This window comes from Populus euphratica, unplaced genomic scaffold (genome assembly GCF_000495115.2).
Source record: "Populus euphratica unplaced genomic scaffold, PopEup_1.0 scaffold19.1, whole genome shotgun sequence".
NCBI lineage: Eukaryota > Viridiplantae > Streptophyta > Magnoliopsida > Malpighiales > Salicaceae > Populus > Populus euphratica.
This window is the reverse complement of record NW_011499853.1, coordinates 457036-472955: the sequence shown is the minus strand read 5'-3', so window position 1 is coordinate 472955 and position 15920 is coordinate 457036. Positions and strand designations below refer to the sequence as shown.

At 31.5% G+C, this 15920-nt stretch overlaps 1 protein-coding gene across 1 annotated transcript; it reads left to right on the top strand.

Annotated features, from left to right (window-relative positions):
• The first annotated feature begins 9763 nt into the window (after positions 1-9763).
• LOC105122100 (FAD/NAD(P)-binding oxidoreductase) lies at positions 9764-14443 on the top strand. The gene is made up of 13 exons (XM_011021017.1): positions 9764-9973; positions 10149-10191; positions 10297-10372; positions 10548-10607; positions 10745-10795; positions 11313-11367; positions 11498-11568; positions 11647-11698; positions 12140-12217; positions 12475-12564; positions 12665-12778; positions 13856-13924; positions 14013-14443. The coding sequence occupies exons 1-13, from the start codon at positions 9836-9838 to the stop codon at positions 14067-14069; spliced, it is 954 nt and encodes a 317-aa protein (XP_011019319.1). The 5' UTR covers positions 9764-9835; the 3' UTR covers positions 14070-14443.
• Positions 14444-15920: the final 1477 nt, after the last annotated feature.

Sequence of the window (15920 nt, the reverse complement as noted above, 5' to 3'; positions counted from 1 at the left end):
AGGAGCATAAAAACATGTTTCACCTTTTCTCCTTTCTTCTCACTTGTTTGATCGTGAGAAAGGCAGGTAGACTAGGCATTGAGTTGTTTGATTAATTTCTTGCTCGGTGAATTTTAATAAACTTAGAGAGATCATGAGAGATTAGTGGCCCGGTTTACATGGTGAACTAGTCAATCTCCTCATCCTCATGGCCATGATATTTCTGCCCGCATTGACGGAATCTAAAGCCACGTTAAGGCGCGTTTCGCCACGGTTGTCAGGAAGCGGATGGATCCAGTCTTGGCTCGGAATGCTACCTGACGTACAAGCTTCTTCCGACTTCAGTGTTAGAAGCATGGTGTAACTATGCCCGCCCACACCTGGTACTCGAAACTTGATTCTGATCGAGTTTTACCCGTAATAGATCTAAATTAACTTAATACATTAACCCGCGATTCGATACCTGCATCATCGTCATTTACGATAACAATATGGTTTTACCACCTGCTATACTCATTTCTCTACATGCTATCTGTTTTCATTGAGCTTTTTCATGTTTGAGTCATTATGCTTTAATTATTTTGCTGGGTTTTTACCCTACACTACATCAAATTGCTCTATAATGTCGTCTTATGTTAATGAGATTTCATTGTTGTTTTAAGAAAAGGGTAATTAAATAGTTAGGTAGATAAGCTTAGAATTGATTCACTCACGGGTAGTTGTCATTTTCCACGAAACTCCTTTAGGTCACCTAAAGTTGGCCTGAATTCTTTAATGGCTTGTAGTATAAAGGTAGCATAAGCAGTGACATTGCCAGCAACGCACTACAGAAATGTTTATACAGTTGACATGATTGATGTTATGAAAAGCAGAAAGAAACTAGTGACTACGAACAATTTTAAGCTTGAAATTAGGAGGGCAGGGTCTTTCTTGTATTTACAATGATGCAAGAGTGCCTCAATAGTATGATTAAATTCTTGATTTTACCGCATATGCATCGGAAGGCTCCTCAAATCCTCATCTGCGATATTTGGCTGTTTCAATTTTGGATGCCATTGCTCACTGGACTGGATTTGAGCACGAGATTTTCAATTATGGCAGCAGCTAGCGATGGTTTCTGCATCTACAGGTTCAACAGGTATACTGGAAAGCAAGTCAACGCTGTGTATCCAAGGAAGATTTGTGAAATCAGAAACGATCAGAGCCCGGCGAGGAAATCAGACTGAAAACGGTGGCAGTGGAAATGAAAGAGAATGTATAATTTGACCTATCGACATGAAATATTCTGCAACTACATGATGACAAATCAGGATTCTAGTCCACGATAAAATGATAACACTGTCCAATTAAGTGGTAGGCCATGTCCACTCCTGAAGCTCCACAGCCATCTGTTATAATTCATTATATGTATAGAAGATCACTATTTGTCCCATGCCTGCTCCTTGGAAATTCACATGGTAAGGGGGAAAAGGAGCCAACTGCCGTGAAGCCTCAAGTACAGTTTCTCGTTGCTTTTGAAATTGTACTTGGTGTGATTTAAAAAAATATGTTTAGCGTTAAAATATATTAAATTGATATTATTTTAGTTATTTTTAATAATTTTATAGTTAAAATATTAATTAGATTAAAAATTTTAATTTATTAAGTAAGATTTCAAGGTATAATTATATTATTTTTAATATATATTTTTAAATAAAAATAATTTAAATTTAAAATTTACACATACTCAATACTTGATTTTTATTAAACAAATAAAAATATTGAATTCAAACTCGTAATCATTCAACCATTAAAATTTTAATATCATATTAAAAAATTATTTTAATTGAAAAATTTAAGTTGTTAAATAAAATTTAAAATATATTTATATTATATTTTAATTTTAATGTGATGAAGTTAAAAATAAAAATAAAATATTTAATATATTTTAAAAAAATAAAAATGATCGAACTGCCGATCTAGACTCACAACCCAAGTTATGGGCAGTGAACTCTAGATTTGATCTCATCCTATACTGTTCATCTTAGCTGCAGCAGTTAACAAGATACATAACTTTTGTTTAGGCAGAGTGGGACAGGGGCACTTTCCGAGCTATATAGTAAGGAAGCACACAAGTTCATGTTATCACAGCACTCATGCTATAAATTAATGTTGTCAAAATGTTTTATTAATTAAGTAAATAATGATGTGACAGATCATAGTAAGATTAAGTAGCTCACCATGGAAAGTGCCGATCTAACAGCATTAGACTAATTAATTAATTTTTGATGAGTGAGGGCAACTGGCTAGAGCGTTCTTGAATATCGCATCGGTCTCCCATCAACCGCGTACCAAACCTTTCGCAGCAAGCTTCTATGTGTTACAACATGCGTAGCCATAGAAATATACGAGTCAATGGTCAAGGCACTTTTTTTTAAAATTAAATAAATTGAATTAAATTAAATCAAGTAAAGAGGGGGGAGGAAAGAGGAGGATGCGGTCAACTTCCTAAAATGTACATCAGGAAGCCAAAAAGAGAGAGAGATGCTTTCACTTTGCATGGTATTTACTTCTTCGAAGTATCAAGAAATAGTATGACGTTAAATTAAAAATCAATTGTGAGAAATATAATTTTAGGCTATAGTTAAAAAAAATCAAGAAAACAAAAACAATGATTCAAATAAAAAAAATAAAAAACTTCAGTTTAGTTCTTAGAGTTTAGTTCATGCATTATTTGATCTAGATGTTTTAGAATTTTATGTTATAATCTTAAACTTCATTATTTTTACAATGTTGAGAGAAAAGGGAGAAAATCATTTAAAAATAAAAGAAAGGAGAAAGAAGTTAGCTGGCATATTGTGGTGATGAAAAACACTAATCATTGTGTTAATGGGTTCATTTTGCAAAGAAAAGTTTCATGGATATAGTTTGAAATCCTCATATTACTAAGAAAAACATGTTGGGATTCGAGAGAATTTTTGTGATTTGATTTAATTTTGAGTTTTTAAAAAGATTTAAAAATGTTTTAGGAAATAAATGAGTTTGGAGAGGCCTTTATGATGTTTTGTAGGAATTTATATGTGAAAACAAGTTGAATCCAAACCTTGACTTTTCAACCATCATAAATGGTTGGATTATGTAGTCTCCATTGTAAAATAGTGAATTGTATGTTTTTTGAAAAAACAAATAAATTACATGAAGGTAGTTTGAATAATTTTTATCTTGTCAGAAAAAAATAGATTGGAGCTTGAAGTTTTTTTTTTTTTTGTGACATGGTTTAGTTTTGAATTTTTAAAAAAGAATAGATGTTTTGAAGGATAAAAACAGGTTTAACAAAGTCTTGTGATGTTTAATAGTTATTTACAAATAAAAATAAGTTAAAAATAAGTTTTTAGAATTCCAAAACTTGGATATTGTCTTTCAATCATCATAAATAATTGGAATATACACCAAAAAACAATTAATGTACAACGCATTATTCATTCTATTAAAAAAAATTAGGACAGATGATGGGTGTGCATGCCTCATCTTTTTATTTCAGGTCATACATTTATAGACTATTTGTTGGCAATCCCAAGTCTTTTTTTTTTAAAAAAAAATAGAACAAAAATTTCTTTAAATAATTTTATTAAAAATGTTATCTAGACAATTCTCCAACCATGCCTTAGATTTTTATAACACTAAAGCTTGTGATATTTACAGTTACTTTACTATCAGTTACATATTAAATTAATATGCATATTTTTTTTTAAAAAAAATCTTATCGATATTTGATAAGAATAGAATATCTATCTTACTATTTTTATTATATATTTCTTATAAAATATTACAGGACTTATTATTCTTAGATTAGTTCATAATAGTGTCTAGAAATGCTGCATCCATTATTTTTGTTTTGTTCTTATTTAAACTTGTTCTCATGATCACAATAAGTTTTTTATTTAAAAAACAAAACTTTTAATAAAAGAAACACATGAATAAAGAAAGTGAGTATTTTATTAAAAAGATACATTTTTCTCTCTAATTTAAGTCATTAAAATTTATATAAATATTTTTTAATTGCCAATTGTTTTTTTTTCAATAAACCTTGTTGCTAATAAACAGACACGTTATTTTCAAAATCCAAAATGACATGAACGGGAGAAGATAATTTTAATTAAAAATATATATTTTCCTTTAAAATCTTTATTAATTAACTTCTTTACAAATATTTATTTTATTTTTTATATTATCAAATAAAAAATAAATTTTGAAAAATGCTTAGAAACAACACTTGTGCACTATGCTGGTCAAGATTGTGTATTTTTTTTTTTTCTATATGAACCAGTACAATTAAAAAAAAGTCAGATGGTGGCTCACACTGGTAGAAACCTCCGTTCAAAGTTAAGAGATAAAAAAATTAAAAAGAAATGGAAAATATTAAGAGTAACTATCGCAACCCACCGTAGATTGTGTTTTTTTTTTTTTCTATATTGTATTTCTATTTTTTTTTTGTTTTTCTTCCTTCTCTCACTATCTCATATGTTTACGATTCCAAATACTGTTTCATGGTTTATTAGGGATGAATATGTAAAACTAAACTACAATTGTTAAAAGAGAAGCAAAAAAATGCGGATGTGAAAATAGTTTGAAAGACTCAATCAAAAGAAAAAAAAAAAGATGCAAATGAGGAAAGAAAAAAAAACACTGTTGAGGCGGCTCACAATTCTTATGAAGTTTCCACCCTATGTTTTTTAATTGTACTGGTTCATTGGCTGTGCTACACTACAGATTAGATTCTTTTTTAGTGCAAAAACAATATTTATGCATTGAAATTGTGTTTTCTAAGAAGAAAAAAAATAATTATGAATATTGTAACGTTTGACTTGTATTGGATGATATCTTTTTTCAATGCTGGGGAAGTGATTTTTTTCTTTTAAATATTGATATAATAATATGTGAAATTGATTTAGGTTGATTCGGATTAATCAATTAAACTCACACTTAAATTATGAAATTGTCACAACCTTGTGAAAAAAATAAAAACAAATAATTATATACAATTCTAAAATAATTTAATGTTGAAAAATAAAATTAAAAAAAATTAATTAAAAAAGGTTAAAAACTAAATTCAAGTAAATTTGAGTTAACTTATTAAATTTGTAATTTAGGTCATACATTTCACTGAATTTAATATCTTTTATTTCTTAAGTTATCTTTTATTTAATTACATAAAAACTAGATAAAGTGACTTTTTTTTAATTAAATAAAAAACAATTTGAAAAATAAAAAAACATAAGAGACACAAGAGATTGAAAAAACAAAAAAAATACCTAGTTTTTTAAGTTAAATAACAAAAAGATGTTTTAAAGTCAAATAAGAAAAAGAGCCATTTAAACAATAAAAAAATGATTTTTTTCTTTTAATTTTAAAGGGCTGAAAATGCATTAAATAAATTTTTTTTTTTTAAAAAATTAACAATAAGACCAAACTCATGCACCTACTGATAATCCTTACCTATGAAGAGAAATTACAAATAAAAATATTTAATTAAGAAAAGGTTAAAAAACTTGAGTGGAATCATATCAATTTATTAAACTAATGATTTAGATCATATATTTTATTAAATTTAATAACTTTTTATTTTATAAATTAATTTTTATTTAAAGGTGGGTGAGACTTTTTTTTTGTGCCAAGTAATTTAAAAATAACAAGAAGGATAGGAGTATGGGACTGCAAAAACAAAAAATCTATTTTTTAAGTTAAAAAATATTTTTTAAAATCAAATAAAATGGAGATATTTTGTTAATTTTTGTTTGTTTTAGCTTTAAAAAGCTAAAAACACATTAAATAATTTTTTTAAACAACAATCATGCAGGATCATAGATCAAACCACATGCCTAAACTATAAAAAAAATCAAAATAAAAAAAGGTTCAAGAAAAAAAATCAAAATAAAAAAAAAATTCAAGAAAGACATGAGTGAAATTAGGACATTCTATATATTAAACTCATGATACATGGTGTTTCTAATAACTTTTTATTTTTAAAATTATTTTTTATTTAATTACACAATAATCATGCATGTGGGGTTTGTGTTTTATCAAATACAAAAATTAAAAAAAAAAGGACATGCAAGGGAAACTTGAAAAAAAAAACAACAACATATTTTTTAGAGTTGAATAAAAAAAGATTTTTTTTAGTCAAATGAAAAATAAAACCTTTGAATAAGAAAGGATTTTTTATTATTATTTTGAATTTTGAGAGGTTGAAAATGCAGTGATTAAAGAAACGTTAAAAAAAAAAAAAAACAATCAGGGCAGTGACTTCCATGCTAGGCCTTTTTTATTTATTGTTTTTTTAAAATATTATAGGCTAAATGATTTTTTTATTTTTTTTCAAAAAAATCATAAACAACTTGTTGCCTGTAGCTCTAAATTCTAGTGATTAAAGGGTCGTTAAAAAGTTAGAGCAACGATTTTTTTTGTCAAAAGAATTATTTTTCAACTAATTTTAATTTAAAAATATTTAGAAAAGATTCTAAATACCTTGATAAACTTGTTTATATCTATAAATAAAATATAAAGAGATCCAAAAAAAATAAATTTATAAATGTTTTCAAAGTCAAAATTTACTCTTTGACAGCGAGAAGGGAAAAGAACACCCTATTTTTTGTATTTTTTTTTTTTTTACCATGATCCTTTCTTTTTTAATTTAGTTATTGATTAATAAATTAAAAAGAAACTGACAGTTAATTTGACAAGACTCAATCGACAACAAATAAAGTTTAAGGATTAAAATGAAAAAAAACATCACCAGTGGAAATATGAGAGGGAGCATAATAAATCTAGCTATAATATTTTCCTCATAGTTGATAATAATTGACAACGACCGCTCATAACCAAATAGCTTATAAGAGAAAGCCAATGTTGATTCCTGGTTATAATTACATCTTGATGGTCAATCTTATTCTATATCATTTACTCTTCAATTAATCATCCGCAGGAAGACAGTAGTGGCAATATTGCATCCTGGAGTAGAGCAACCTATCAGTGTCGCATTCCTTACATAAACATTCTATGCAATACATTAATTGTGAGATCTTTCTCAGTTAAAAACATAATTATAAGAGTAATTATAATGAGAGAGAGAGAGAGAGAACGGGTATTCTTTTCATAGTATTTTCCTTTTCTTTTCATTTTTTCATTTTTGTTTTCATGGTGGATTGATTCCTTTATTTCTCTCATCCCTTTGTAACATATCTTGTCATTTCTCTTTTATCTTTATGATATGTAAGGACACGTATTTTGCTGGTCAAAAAAAGAAAAAAGAAAAAAGAGAGAAAACATTTGGGTGTTGGCCAATGTAGTCTTTGCACTCGGTTTACATGCAGCTAAAATTTATTGATAAAAAATAATATAAATTATATTTTAAAATTTTATTTAATAATTTAAGTTTTTAAATAAAAATAAATATTTAATATATATTATAATTATAATTTTAAAATTTAATTTAATAATTTAATTTTTTAAATAAAAATAATTTTTTAATATATATTATAATTTTAATGAATAAATAATTATAAATTTAAATTTTATTTTTTTATTTATTCCATAAAAAATAAGTACAAAATAATATTGATTTATATAAATATCAAGTTTAAAAAAATTTTATTTAAAAAAATATTAAATAATAATATAAATTATATTTTATAATTTTATTTAAATAATTTAAATTATTAAATAAAGATGATTTTTGAAACTTGTAAAACCCTAATAAATTCTGGAGGCAAAGAATTCAAACGACCATATGATACTCTCTACTAATGAACTTTACGGACACATTAGGCATAAATGGTAAATGATGCTTGATGTCTGCTATGACCAGAGCAATTTTCCAAGCAGGGGTCAAGCTTGAGTCCTTGATGGCTGGCACAGTAGCAACAGCATCAGATTCGATTACAATCCCATGAGTTCCCAACGAAGTAGCGAAGATGAGAGCTTCACTAATCTTCATGGCTTATCCTCGAGCGACATGCCTCCTCTTGCACTTGGAACCCCTACCATCCACCGCTTTGCCATAGTGGAACCCCTACAAATTTATCTTTAGGTTCCCATCAAGTGGTTTTTCCCTCCTATCCATCTGGAATCCTCTTTGAGAAGATGTTGGAGCAGGAGAAGGAAGGATGGTCCGCAAGAGAGAGAACTATGCTGTGAGCAGGGATGCCTTTCTTGCTACTTCACGTGGATTGATAGGACGACTCTATTTGACGGTCATTCTTGCTCTTCCAAATTTGTCAGCGCAAACACGCAGCACTAATAGCAATGTTGTCATTTCTGCATTCATTCACCAGCTTATTAATAGCGCTCCACCTTCACTCAAAATTTCCAAACTCTGCTTTTTGTTTTTTAGATTAATATGGGTATTTGAGTCAGTTTAAGCACACTACAATTAATCTTATTGGCCCTAAAGCTAACAATTATATAAGTCTCTAATAACCATCATATAAACAACTAAAAACTCGAATCTAAAAATACAGAAGAAGCAAACCTTTTTATTCTAAATTTTTACCATTTTGTCATCACTAGACAGTTAAACTCTTGATAACCCAAGAACTAGCTAACCATGTGGTCTCCGCATACTCGTAGAAGAAAATTGTGTGCTCCACAGCTTCCTCCTCCTTTTGGCATGCCTACAAAGGGGAGAGGGGACTAAATAGAGCTTAAAGCAGTTGGATTGGCATGAGATTGCATTTTCGTTATCTTTTCCAGGGCATTCAGGCACCAAACTGCCTTCCATACTGCTGAGGATCTGATTGATGACTCTGGCTTATCCCTGTAAGAAATAAATAAAAACTAGATGATATGCAAAAAAACAGTACGCAGTACACAATGCCGTAGGCGATAGAAAGATGGATGAAAGATAACTTCAAACACAAATGTGTCCGTAAGCTAGTAATCTGTAAGCAATACTTGTGACAATTTACTCAGGGCAAGAAAAGAGAGACTAAATACTACAAAGGGATGACCAATCACACGAGCAAACGGTAAAACAATGAGCCATGCATAGATGTAAAAACAGAAATTAAAAGAGAGCGAGAGAAATTATATGCTCAGGGTTTTATACTGGTACCCCACAATGTGCGAGTTGTCCAGTCCTCAAGGATGGCTTTGTGTGTTACAGAAATTTCCTTCAAACCCTTTCAGCTGCAACCGTAGTTTGCTACTGCTTGCATGCACACACCTGGTTGTCTCTATTTTAATCGGCACCTGTACTCAGAAACTTAGCACTAAGTGTTTGAGTGCCACCAACTGCAAATTTTTCTCTCTTTCTCACTAGCATTTCTCTTGTTACAAGGGATGGATAAATTCAAAAATGATTTCCTCCATTCAACTTCAGTCCTTTTCTCCTTGTCATTTTATCGAACAGCTTGTGGCTTATACAGTCTTCTATAAAAATAGCGGTTTGAAATCCCCGACTTCAGCTTAATTTTCAAGTGATAATCTTATAGATTAGCACATACATTCTTGACAAGTAATAAAATTGTATGAAAGGATATAAATTTTAACGAAACAATAGTAAAATGGTTGAATGCATAAAATATTCTATACAAGGGAAGATCCATAAAAAAGTAAAAATATAAGGGGAAATGTGTCATTAATCCGTTAAAATCTCATAAAGTGTGGGCCGAAATTGTAGTTTCAATATTTTGAGGGAAAGAATGAAAAACAAATACGAAGGTTCATCACCACGTGGCAGCCAAGGGACAGCTTAGGCATTGTATCACAGTAACGGCATTTTAATGCTGCGGCACTGTAGAATTTGTCTCAGAATATATTTACCTAGCTAACAGTTTGCTTCTTCGCTTTGCAGCTTGGAATTTATTTTGAGTGTACAAAAATGGCTTCTACCTTCTTCAGGAGAATAGCTAAGGCCACTCCAGTTTCATTTGCAGGTGAGCCCAGGTCCACTTTTGGAGCAATCGCTGCAGTTACTGGTGGAATCTCTTATTTGTACTACTACAACTCTCCAAATTTGGTAATTTCTCATCTGGGTTTTCTATCAAATCACACTCATTTGTTTTTTTATTAAATGGATATTATGATGACGATCATCATCGTAATTGATTGATTCTGAGATGGGTATTTCCTCTCTTTTTTTCTTTCAGTTTTAGTATTTTTTAAATGCTTTGTGATTTTTGACAATGTACCAGGCTCATTTAGAAGAGGTGAAAGTAGAAGGTAGCCCAAAAGTTGGTGAGTGGGTTTTCTCTCCCTTCCCTTTTGTTCATAAGATGGGATGTGGCTATGCTGTTTTGGGAACAATATTGATGCTTGCTTGCCTGTTGTCTCTCTTTTCAGCTCTCAATCCAGATAAATGGATTGAATTTAAGCTGCAAGACACTGCCAGAGTTAGCCATAATACTCATTTATTCAGGTATGGTTTTTTTTTTTTTCCTGTTGTGGATTTGACTGAATTTGGATTGTTCTGGAGCACGTCATGTGATGTCTCTAAGAAACTGATTTTCTAGGCAAATGTTACTTTAGTTGTTAACTGTGTTCCATGCCTATAATCGTTACTTGTTTTCCTGCCCTTTTCTTTGGAATGCCAGGTTTTCATTTGATCCTGCTGCAAAGTTGGGTTTAGATATTGCTTCATGCATTATTACAAGGTGTGTTTTATGCTGCTAGTTCTGATACTTCCCTATATTTTCTGTAGATTTTGTTTATTTCTTTTTAAGGATCAAAAGAGGCTTTAAATTAAGTATTCTGGTTCTTTCATTGCTTTGATGTACTTTTGTAACTGCAGGGCTCCAATAGGACAAGATGCTGAAGGAAAAACAAAATATGTTGTACGCCCGTAAGTCTCCCTGTTCAAGATTCCAATATGCTTGATCCAATTTTATTTCTCTCAATATGGTGCTTGATTTCTTCCAGCTGTACCTTCTCATGGCGAGGCTTGTTTCCTCTAGAGTAAAAGTTGACTGCTTATAAGTTTTTCTTGGATTTCAGTGTTCTTGATACTTGAGTACTGAAGTTGTTTCTTAGAACTGGATGTCTTGAATACATAGGATGGAATTCGTTTTGAATTATAATTCTATGGTGTTAGTGGGCTCCTTGACATGCAGAATTTTGACCTAGGATGGAATTTCATCCGAATTGTACTTGCTTTGGCATTTGTTCTTCTTGACAAGCAGAATTTTGACCATCAAAGCTGCTGCCTCCCTTTTCTCCTCCTCAGAAAAAAAGGAAGATAAAACAGTTTCATGTTAAAATGTGGTTTCCATGGCTCTTCTCTTGAATGATTTTACTGGCAAAATGGTTAGTTTGTTCTTGGATTGTTGAAAGTTAATTTGTGGAACTTATTCCCTACTCAGGTATACTCCTATATCAGACCCAGATTCTAAGGGATATTTTGATTTATTAATCAAGGTAAGTGATGTAATTTTTTAGCTATTTTTCCTTACATACTTCCTCAGTTTAGACTATTAAAGATGCCTTTTATTCCTATTTAATGCTCCTCATCTTGAATTTTTCTCCCATTCCTTTCAAATTGTTGCAGGTGTATCCTGAAGGAAAAATGAGCCAGCATTTCGCTACCTTAAAATCTGGAGATGTTGTTGAAGTGAAAGGGTATGTTATTCACAACCATAAGCTAACAGATCTTTACTGTACATTGTCTTTATCAATGATGCCTTTTTCTTGTTTCAGGCCCATTGAAAAGCTCAGATATTCTCCCAATATGAAGAAGCACATTGGCATGGTAAGAGCTCATGTAGATTTGAAACGTAGTGAAGGGTGTTAAACCCCTCTTAATTATGAGGGGCAAGGTGGTGTTGGGAATTGTCAACTCTGCATCCTTTCTTCTAACCATGGCTATATGTGTTTCTGAAGAGTCTTATCATATTTACATTAAAGAATAGTGGTATGAGGGGAAAGATGGTGTTGGGAATTGTCAACTCTGCATCCTTTCTTCTAACCATGGCTAATATGTGTTTCTGAAGAGTCAATTATCATATTTACATTAAATAATAGTAGGTTATCAGTCCAATTCTACATTTAGCATGAAGGAAAAGATTTGCTAGCTCATTTTTTTTCTATATTTTCATCACTTTGCATATGTGCTATCTAGTTCTTATTGCAAGGTCCATTTACAAACATGTTCATTGCTATCCAGTTTGATGATTTTATCATGTTCTTTCAGATTGCAGGTGGCACAGGCATTACTCCAATGCTTCAAGTAATTGAGGCTATACTGAAGAATACCGATGACAACACTCAGGTGACACTGTCTTAATGTTATTTTCTGTGATCTGATGCTTCTGCCCATTTAATATGTAAATTTGTATTTTCACTCATACCTTAATGATGACTTGAATGTTTCTTTTAGCATCAAACATTATATCGATATGTCAGTAGATCACAAATATAAGTTACAAGATCATTTATTTATGTAGATCAATCATGTTCACTATTTTTTTATGAAGACTTCTCACCTAAAGTAGTTGCAAATTGATGATCTTTATTTTTTCTTAACAGGTATCATTGCTTTATGCGAATGTCTCCCCTGATGACATACTTCTTAAACAGAAGCTTGACTTTCTTGCTGCTAGCCATCCAAATTTAAAGGTATTAGTTGTTTGAATTTGAAAATTTGCTGTATCAGTTTAACTACAGCTATTCTTCTCCAATGAAAACTCCTTGATATTTTTTATGGTAAAAATCCCAGATATTCTATACTGTAGACAATCCATCGAAGAACTGGAAAGGAGGTTCAGGTTACATATCAAAAGATATGGTTGTGAAAGGCTTACCTGGTCCAAGTGATGATACACTTATCCTGGTAAATGTCAATTTGTAACTTCTGCATCTTTAGCCTTCATTAAATATAGCTAGTTCAGTGGAGTCCCAGGAGGCAGGAGGGGGCCATGGCCTACTTGTACTAAAAACAATTACTGGATAATTAAGCCTTTTCTGTTTTCTTGATCTATGCTATATAGTAGCTCATTAAATACTTAGTCATCCATGTTTCTTGCACTGAAGCTGAGCCTAATATATTTGTTAATACGGTATAATGGATTAGGCTTTTTTCTTCAATCACGTGAGGTACTCGATATATACATGTTAATATCAAGGCAAGTTTAAATTTGCATGTAGGTAATTACACTTTAATATCAAGGCAAGTTTAAATTTGCATGTAGGTAATTACACTTTAATATCAAGGCAAGTTTAAATTTGCATGTAGGTAATTACACATTCAAACACACAAACATATACTTACGCAAGCTTGTATGACTATTTAGGATTTGTTTTGCATGTGTTTTTGCGTACCCAAGAAAATCCTTGCTCCATCACTATGTTTTCTTCACTGAACACTTAAAAAGTCTTTGCATTGTCAATTAGAGCTGTCAGATTGACATTATCCCTTCCAATACTTTTTCTTTCATAGCAGATATGATGGACCCTTTTTGAAATAAATACTGCTTCTTGATGTCGGGACTTTCTTGCATGTTACAGATACCTTTTCCTGCATAACAGACTACCTTTTTCTAAACTCTCAAAGTCGTGAGTTATAAGGTGTTTCTTTAAATGACTGACCAGCATAGCATTCATAGAATAACGAAACAATAATCATTGTTTCTTGGCTACGCTAGAAAGGACTTAACCCTGTTTAAGATAGTTTTCAACTTCTATTTTCTTTAATTGAGTTATATAAATTTCAACTCACAGTCAATGTCACCCTGTTCTTTCATTAGTCCATTAAGTGAAAAGATATGTTCTTGCATGACAAAAAATGTACCCATCCATATCAACTGTAAACTCTTTTTTTTTGCTTTCCCATATAGTTGATGTGGAAATTGGAACGAGGTTGTAACTCATTTTGAACCCCCCATGCTCTCAATATTGTTTGCTCTTTCAGGTGTGTGGACCCCCTGGGATGATGAAACATATATCTGGTGATAAGGCTAAAGATCGTTCACAGGGGGAGGTATGGACTGGTGTATTCATCTTTTTGTTATTTTTAACGAGTCAACAATTTGTTGTTTGGTTAATTCTTGCTATTTGCTCTGTTGCAGCTCACTGGCCTACTAAAGGAGGCTGGATACACAGAGGAAATGGTTTACAAATTTTAATAGAAGCATTTTAGCAGCATAGAAAGGCTACTTTCTGATTTCATCTAGATTTTTTTTTTGTAATGAAGGTTTTCTAAGGAAACTCAGGTCAAAAGTTAAACTTCAAAATATGGAATAATTTGGCTGCAGCATCTAGAGGCCAGGCCGATTTGAGATTTTGTTTGAAGAGAGCCTAGAAGAGTTTATGCCTGTTGTGGAAAATTTAATGTTGCTCAAGCATGATACAGTTTCATGAATGTGTGTTGGTCCTTTTGGGGTTAATTGCATTTTGCCATTTGAATGTTCCATAGGAACCCTCAGCTGTCGAGTTGTACAGTAAATGACAACAGTGCCAATCAATAAATTTATAGTGAGAGAAGCAGATGCTTTCTTTACTGTGTTGGGCAACCAATCTCTTCATTGTACGTGGATTCATTTCATATAATTAATGATGCAGGTCCTTTATAAATAATCGTTTAGCTGCACAAATTCTCGAACTTGTTCTTAAAATCGGAGGAAAGAGAGACGAAAACACATGTTCCGAGGCATTTTCCTTTATTTGAAAAATGGGTGGAAAGTGAGGGGGAGGAATAGGAGGAGAAAATTTGAGAAAGATTTATGCATGAGCTGGAAATTTGCTGCTTCAGCTAGTAAAATGTGAAGGTGATCATTATATTTGGTGATTTCAACATTTACACCTATATATGCCCTCAACTACTAACATCCACCTCCAAAAGGAAGTCTTTTAGGTTTTAGGTTTTCCTTTTTGAGAAAGAATTTTACATAAAAGACCCAACCTTCTTGCTGAGCTCCTTGATTTAGGATTTCCAAGAACAATGCATCATAATGTGCTTGAGGGTGCCACTACATAAAAGACCCAACCTTCTTGCGAAGGCTGCAGTTGTTTTTTATTTGATGAATTTGAGAGGAATACATTCCAGATGCCCTAGGAAGCTGCTCACTACAGCTCCGGTGTTCGAAGTTGAATAGCGAGAGACCATCAAGGGTTCAGCCATTAAACCATGGGTCAAACCAGAATTTTAGAACACTGCCATTACCAGTGCTGAAAACCTGGTTTCTGAGCACAACATCTGGGTGGCCACTACAAAAAGGGAAAATCAGTTGATTATCTTTCTCAAGTGCTGGAGGCATGAGCTGGTCGCAGATGATGGAAGAACAGAGGATTATTAATATCTGGGTTGGTACTAGCATCAACATTACCTGAAGACGATGCATTCCACGACCTATTTCTCATGTTTTTGTAGGCACCACCCACACAAAAATGGACAAATGGTCAGGATACCTTCCGTATTTAACAACTGAAAGAAGAAAACAGGGCATACTATCAAAAAAGGGAAAAAAAACAAGGGCCTGCGAAGTTGTAATCCAGACCTGTGAAATGATTCCTGAATCAGCCACAAACTGAATAGAGCTTATTTATTTATTTTCATTTTTTAAGCCATAAGTTTTCAAGGAAGAAAAACATCCACTCAAATGGGGAGGGAGCAAAATACTATACAGTCTCTAAATGCTTTAGAAGCCAGTAAAATGCTGCTGGGTCTGTTCTTCGTAATACAGGATTTGAGTTTCCAGCAACTTATTAGCAAAGGTCTTAAACTTTATTTCGAGTTTCTAACAAGTTATTAGCAAGGTCTAAAATTGAACAAACTTTACCCAACTTTGGGAGAAGCTTGAGCTTTTCCTGTTTTAAACAAGCTTACCATTTTTTTTGGTTTTGTCTTAAATAACTGAAACATTTTATATTAATTTAAAAACAATATATAAAATAATTTTTATTTTATTTTAAATTTAGATTTATTCCAGATTTTTCAGCTAAATTTCAACTGAAATGTTTCGTTTCGATTTTAAAAA